Source organism: Apteryx rowi, unplaced genomic scaffold (genome assembly GCF_003343035.1).
Source record: "Apteryx rowi isolate R43461 unplaced genomic scaffold, aptRow1 scaffold_39, whole genome shotgun sequence".
NCBI classification, from domain to species: domain Eukaryota; kingdom Metazoa; phylum Chordata; class Aves; order Apterygiformes; family Apterygidae; genus Apteryx; species Apteryx rowi.
Window position 1 is genome coordinate 2852279 of NW_020450418.1, and position 7569 is coordinate 2859847.

Below are 7569 nucleotides of genomic sequence, written 5' to 3' on the forward strand. Positions count from 1 at the left end.
AGGAGCGTGTTGTGTTCATAAGACAATAGAAATAATAGTCTTTTCTGTAGATAAGCGAGTGTTTAATTTGTACTGAATGTGCAACTTATGTCATGTACTGCTGTTTCATTTGATATTCCATATTTCATACAACAGCTTATGTTAGTTTGAAGACAATGTTTGATCTCCATGAGATTTTCATAGGCCTCTGTTGACTCGTAGCATTAACTCAGATAACTGATTCCTGGTTCACCTTATACTGAAGTTACTAAAGAGCAACTAAAAGAAGATTGCTGTGTAATAAGGTCAAAACTGGACTTCCCATACCTGGTAATAAATAATCATAGAAGCTGAATAACTACTACAGTCCTGGATGGGAAGTGTAGAGCTGCCACGTGTAACCAGACCCTTGTGCAAATGAAAAAACTGAATCTGGAAGAAGACCCAGCAAGGAGCCCACAAAGTGAGAGAGGAAGAGCAGCAAGTGAAAGGCTGACATGTACAAATGGAAGGAATTCCCTATTAAGAAGTAGGCAGGATTTAAATAAGAAAAGTTTGTGACAGTAGGGATAGACACACGCTAGCAGTGGGGGATTGGAAATGAGCAAGGATGTCTCAAAGTGTGAAGACCAAGATGACCTTGCAGGAACCTGTCTAACTTGGGACTCCTTTTTTCCACTCCCAGATCCTGATATTGTCTCTGAGAAGAAGCCTGTTGCAGAGGTCGATCCCACACTCTTTGAAAAACGATTCTTGAAGAGAATCCGTGATTTGGGAGAGGTAAGTGGCACGGCAGATTTAGGTCCCTACGCTGGAAAGCAGAAACAGAGCTTTTCTGGGCTAGCTTGCCCTTAAGTCCAGCCAGGGTTGAGTGTGAAGAGTGGCTGCGTTATTTATTGAACAGGTAACACGGTAAGGGGGTAGCTGCGGCATCAGGAGGAGGAGGAGGATGTGTGTATGCACCCAGTAGCCGGGGCTAAAGGTGGCATAGAATATGTGGCGAACCCAGCTGTAGAAAGGAGGCGTATTCTGTACGGAAATCTGGGCAGTGTTCGATGGAAGTCTAGTACGCAGTGATCTGAATTGCGAATTTGTTACGAAAAGCAGTTTCTGGTCTTTGTATTTTGTATATAAGTAAATGTTTGTGTGAGTGTGTGTGTGTGTATACACAGCAATATGTGCTTTCTGCGTCACAACAGGAAGACAGGAATCATAAATGCCTGAAGTAGTGCATCAGTGACAGTATGGTTAGCGAGCATTGTATTCAATAACGCTATCTCTTCTTCTACAATCAGGGTCACTTTGGCAAGGTTGAACTCTGCAGATATGATCCAGAAGGCGACAATACAGGGGAACAAGTGGCAGTTAAATCTCTAAAGCCGGAGAGCGGAGGGAATCACATTGCTGACCTTAAGAAGGAAATAGAAATCTTGCGGAATCTTTATCACGAAAACATTGTCAAGTATAAGGGAATTTGCATAGAAGATGGTAAATCCTTATGTAGAATATTCAAGTACATGCCTTAAGAGTTTTCTTTTAAAAATTCAGGATTTTAAAAAGCAAACAGTCTTGCTTCCTGTCTTACGGATTTAGATCTCTCTTTTTCATGGAAGAAGCAGCAATTTATCTCTGAAGTCCTTCTCCTGCCTTTTTTTGTGCTCAGCTAACTTTGACATGACCAAAGTGGTTGCTGTTCTCACCAAATCCATTAAAAGAAATGAGCACCTGGGCAGACTGGATTCTGTGTTCCAGGAGTGGGTTGACCATTGCAGCCCAGTTATAACCCCATAGACCCACAGGTCGTTATTAGAAGCATTTATTATTATTCATAGAAAAGAATCCCATCGCCTTATATTTTGCAGTTGCAGTAGTGGGTTTTTTTAAGTCAATATTTAAGAATAGTATCACTGCTGCCTGGAATAGATTCTGCTSTGGATTTGTACGGCTCTCAGCAGTGACTGCTAATGGGAGTTGGTGACCTTTGGTTAGCGTCTGGCTGTGGCCATACGATACCGCTGCAGAACAAGTGCTATTGCAAAGTAACAGTTGGCCAATGGTATGAGCCACATACAAAAATTATTGGTGGTAATGACATGAGAAGGGCTACATGCCTGCAAATTAAAACATGTATTACATTTTTAGGAGGAAGTGGGATTAAACTCATCATGGAATTTCTTCCTTCTGGGAGCCTAAAGGAGTATCTCCCGCGGAACAAGAACAAAATCAACCTCAAACAACTTCTCAGATACGCAGTTCAGATCTGCAAGGTGAGCCTGGCAGCAGCACCTTTTTTTAACTCTTCTGGTTAATTAGTTAAATATAATGTTTAATGTCATAGAGTAATTGGGGGGTGGGGGCAGAGAAGCTCAGTTTATGAACAAATCCGTTCTCCTTGCTTTGTCTCCAGGGACCTGAATCCTGAAGCAGTCTGTCCAGTGTTTCAGATGTTATTCACACAGCAAGGAAATAACTGCATAACCGCTAGCTTCCCTTGCATAAAAGATCACTTTAAGAAGTAGAAGTTGTTCCTACTGCAGAATTGAAAGTATTAGAGAAGAGGGAGGACAGCATTTAGACAGGGTATGTTGGCAAGAAAGGAAGAGCAGTGTGCAGTCTTTAATGCGAAGAAGAGGTGCAAGTAAACAATGCAGTAAGTGAGACTATGTAAAGCAATGTGCTTCCTGCAAGAGGCTGCAGTTCAGTGGTTATGGTGGACTGGGCGGCTGTAAGAGAAGGGCTAGACGCAGACATCTGATTTTAGCAGTGTGCAAAGGAACTGTTGCCATGGAGAGAAGGGACTGAAGAGAGAGGTTGGTCTGCTGAAAGCTGAAAAAAGCACAATCCAGAAACAAGAAAAACAGCCTTAACAGATCAGGAACCCAAAGGCAGAGTTTAGAGGGAGGAGGGGTAAGAAAAGGACCCTGAAAAGTGCCAACGCTAGGAGACCCTGCCATGGGAAATTTGGATAGAATATTGTTACACGAGCAAGGGAGCATTTGAAAGGGAAGTTGGGAGAAAAGCAGCAACTTCACTGTTGGAGAACCTAGCATAAAAGGCTTTCTTCCCTCCTAGGGAATGGATTATTTGGGCTCCTGTCAGTACGTTCACCGTGACTTAGCAGCAAGAAACGTCCTCGTTGAAAGCGAGAACAGAGTGAAGATCGGAGATTTTGGTCTCACCAAAGCAATTGAAACCGATAAGGAGTATTACACTGTCAAAGATGACCTCGACAGCCCTGTGTTTTGGTACTAACGTACAGCTTCTTTTCATTGACCAGACTGCGCGGTAGAATAACTTGTCTGCTCCCAGAGACTTAGGCTTCCTGAAGATTTTTCCTGGTTTGATAAGAGCCCTAAATAAACATACAACATCAGCACAAGGAAGAGGCATGCGGTAGACTATACTAAGCTACCGGTGCACCATTTATTTCTTCCTGCACTCAATGATCCATTTTCCCTTTTTTTTTTTTGTTTTTTTGTTTTTGGTTATTTTGGTCTCCGTTAGTTTCAGAGTGATTTGCTGTGTAACAGTTGTACCTAGTTCACTACTTACATGGCATCCCAAGCCCTGTGGGTAGGTTAATTTATATATTTGACTATGCAAATGCAGACGTCTCTTTATTTAGCTTACTTTAATGCTGCATACGGGTTGTGCACGTGTGAGTAGGTCTGTGCAGCTTTGAAAAAAACCGTAACCAAGTTGTGCTGTGCCTGTAGGTATGCGCCAGAATGCTTGCTCCAGAGTAAATTCTACATTGCCTCCGATGTCTGGTCATTTGGAGTGACGCTGTATGAACTGCTCACCTACTGCGATTCAGAATCCAGTCCAATGGCAGTAAGTGGCTGTCGAAGGAATTACTGTTAAAGCTGCTTAAACTAGATTTTTTTTTTTTTTTGAAAAAAGAAATGGAATGAATTTCTGCGTTACATAAACAGTCCTCATGGTTGTCTTTCACTAAAGATCCTGTACAAAGATAAGTTGTCGTGACTACATGTCCTGGTGAGGAAACTAGTTTTACAGATTTTACTATCTGTTTTCTCATGTGCGTATATGGTGCGTGTGATCTATATGATAAGCATCTACTGTTCGTTTTCATTTAGAGATTAAAATACCATCTTAACATCAAATTTAAATGGTACGGATTTACAGAGTACGCGAAGGCACAACTGATTTTGCTGTTCACACAGGAATTCTTGAAAATGATTGGTCCCACCCAAGGCCAGATGACGGTAGCGCGGCTTGTTCGTGTGTTACAAGAAGAAAAGCGTTTGCCACGTCCGCCCAACTGCCCGGAAGAGGTAACTGTGCACCCAGACTTTTATAATGGTCTCCTCCTTCCTTTTACGCTAGATAAGCAGCAAGAGCGCCACGCATTCATGGCCAAATAGGCCCAATTACTTGTTGTAGGAAACGCTTTACGGTTGTTATTAGAACGGCATTTGCCCGGCTGGGACTGCTGAGCGCCAGGAGGGCAAAAGGGAGGAAAGGAGCGGCCTGCGCAGCCCCCGGCCCCTAGCTGACATTGACTTACCTGGGTTAAACCAGGATGTTAATTCCCGAGGCGCACAGCAGCAATTTTGACTAAACACGCGCTCCTGGAAGTGTGATGAAGCTGTTAGGTTTTAAGCTACTGTTCACACCGTGATTGCACCGTTTGCACTGTCAGACAGGCACCTACCTCTTCCTTAAACCACGAAAAAGGTAACAGATACTCGCTGATTCCGAGATTCACGGTTCTTGGCATGTTTCTCCTAGCTTCAGTATTGTTCTGCATTTCATGGCAGCGAGAATCTGCTCCTTCGTTTTTATTGGAGGAACAAATTAGATGTTTTATTCATCCTTTAAAAAATTCTTTTTTTTTGTTAGGTTGACCAGCTGATGAGGAAGTGTTGGATATTCAAACATGATGAACGGACAACCTTTCACAATCTGATTCAAGGATTTGAAACAATTATGAATAAAATATAATTCACTTTTTTATACTGTCAGTACTTCAAACGTGTGTCAAAACATAAATGCCCAGAACCTTTCATTTTTTAACTACTGTAGTTTGTACTCTGACTGTGCTAATGTGTTTAAAGGATTCTTTTTCCAACAGTTTTTTTTTTTTTTTTTTTATTTAGTCACCAGTTGGATCAAAATCAGATGGTATAGCAGGGAAAAAATAGCTTCAACTCCTTTTGCTCCAGTTATTGCAAGACATTTTTATCTTTATTTGATGAAGGTAGCCACAATTTGAACTATCCTGGATGAATACAAACTGAAAGAACGGTCTCAAAAAATGCTACAGTTCTCAGTGCATAGAAATAACCCGTACCACTTAGAACAAGCAAGTCTGCTGTTCACATGCGTTCCTTGAACCCTGAAACCAGGGGACATGAGAGAACTTATGACAGCCATTTAATAATTTTTAATAGGATCTTGAAGAAGTTTTTTTAAAAATTCTGGCTGACAAGTATCTGTCACGTGCAGTTACATTTTAGTAAAAAGTTCAAAAAACCCAACTCAGGCACAAAAAAAGCCAAAGCTAAAACAACCAGTCAAGCCTTTTAACCAGGCTGCAGTTCTGAGCTCTCTCATACATTAAAAAAATTGACTGTCATGTTCCCCCCCACAAAAGCATGAATCAGCATGTGTAAATACACGTTTCACTGAGAAACCTGGTTTCTTGATAGTTTGCTTTTACCTACGCATCCCTCCCCTCCTCCATTACCTTCCCTCCTGCTGACGCCGCTGTTCCCCGTGCAAACACGAGGCCCTGCAGCGCGTCACGCGAGTGAGCGGCGGTGCGGCGAAAGGCGCCCGGGAAAATAATTGCACACGCTGGGACTAGGAGAGAAAACGAAGCGATGGCACCAGCCTGCACGGCACTTCCCCAGCGAAGCAGCAAAGCCCTGAACGCGCACCAGCCTGTCGGCGTCTCGCCCGTGCTGCCAGCAGGGTACTTGGCATGCCTTTTTTTTTTTTTTTGTCAGGGAATTTTTTAGCCAACGTGTAAATTAATTTTAGCAGGGTTTTTTTTCTGTAAAGTACTCAGGACAAAACCGAGGTTAGTAGATAGACTGTTCGTTTGTGCTAAATGGCTATGCTTTAAATAATAATAATAGCATTGGACTGTAATTTGACTTACGGACTCAAAACATGCAATTGAGGAGTATTCGATTAACGAGCGTGAAAGGCTGGGACCAGCCTGGGACCACGTGCGTTTTTGTCGGGAGCAGCCTTAGCATTTAACGGGGAGCACTGCAGTCATTCTGTGAAGCTGTCAGGCGGTTACTCAAACTGGAAACCTTTTGCTGACCCTGTCCGAGAACTTGGAACTATCGTTTTCCCCACCAAGCCTGGATTTTGAAAATGCTATGAGGAAATAATTCTGGCAATAACTACCTGAAAGATGTCTTTAAATATATATATATATATATATATAAACCCTGTAATTATGAACTGCAACCAGGTCAGATTTATTTTTACAGTATTACCTGTTTTTCTGTATGTCAGTTATGACCCTGATTTAAAGCTGTAAGCAAGCACTTTGTTACTCTTTCTTTATACAAACAAAGCTAATAAAGTTTTTTTTCTCCATGTGCATACCTGTTTTAATCATAAATCAAACAGAGGAAGATTTTTTTTTTTAAATGTAACTCTCTAGCATTGGTGACCAGAACATGGTGTCTTTAAAACAACCTTTCTGTACATTAAATTATTACCAGAGATGTTTCTGTTTCACAGAAAGCCACTCTAAATGCCCCAGCAATTTATCGAAAAGGGTAACGCTTTGAGAAAGCTGCATATACAAACAGTTTGAACAACTATTACAAGTGAATTTATCAATACATACGTGTAGAATCCCCGACAGACCAAACATCTATAAAATGCATTGCTGTTCAGCCAGCTGGAGGAATTATTGCCTGTGTGCGCACTGCATACTACTTGTGCAATACAGCACTTGTGGACGGAGTGGGTTTTTTTTAAGTTTTAAAAATATGTGTCTTAGTCACACCATAAAGCTTGAAATGCAGAGCTTAAGACATTTTTAAAAATTCAGTACCGCGATTAAGTCGGGGGCCAGCCGGTACGGCCTCAGTGCTAAAGGACTGAAGCCCAACGCACGCGGCAGCAGGTTCCGAGGAGGTGCCCGCACGCGGGGCCCTTACCCATGGCTGGCTCACAGCTCTTCTGTCACGAACACCGATACCCAAAATAATGATTTCAAAGTCTTCAGCTACGAGGATGTACAGCAGAAAAGAAAGACTCTAGCTGTTTCGTTTGCGGAGATTGTCAGGAGGCTGCTTGACGTTATTTTGCTCCAGTGCTTTCCAACATACGCAGATGCAGTCACAACCTGTAAATTACTCACTCCAAGTAAGAGCCGCGGATTCTTGGCCGCAGAGCGGACAACGATTACTGTTCAGCCCAAACACCACCTACCTGCTCAACTCCGATTTCATATTGCAAGACAGCACACACTATAGCATCTTACTTAACAAACATTTATTGAAAACATCACAGAGGCTCTGAATACATTTGGTATATCTTCGTTCCAGGATTAAGAGGAAATATTAAAAATATAAAGGCTGTAAATGCAGAGGT

General features: G+C 42.1%; 1 protein-coding gene across 3 annotated transcripts in view; it reads left to right on the top strand.

Annotated features, from left to right (window-relative positions):
- Positions 1 to 6565, top strand: part of JAK1 (Janus kinase 1) — a 59862-nt gene extending 53297 nt beyond the window's left edge. Inside the window, exons 19-25 of one of the 3 annotated variants that reach the window (XM_026074498.1) lie at positions 665 to 759; positions 1275 to 1467; positions 2122 to 2246; positions 3052 to 3224; positions 3696 to 3813; positions 4167 to 4277; positions 4846 to 6565. In XM_026074498.1, coding sequence (XP_025930283.1) covers positions 665 to 759; positions 1275 to 1467; positions 2122 to 2246; positions 3052 to 3224; positions 3696 to 3813; positions 4167 to 4277; positions 4846 to 4947 — 917 coding nt within the window. In that variant the 3' untranslated portion in view covers positions 4948 to 6565. Of the gene's footprint in view, positions 1 to 664; positions 760 to 1274; positions 1468 to 2121; positions 2247 to 2386; positions 3018 to 3051; positions 3225 to 3695; positions 3814 to 4166; positions 4278 to 4845 lie in introns of those variants that run through there. The other 2 variants (XM_026074499.1, XM_026074500.1) reach the window with 2 other exon arrangements.
- Positions 6566 to 7569: the final 1004 nt, after the last annotated feature.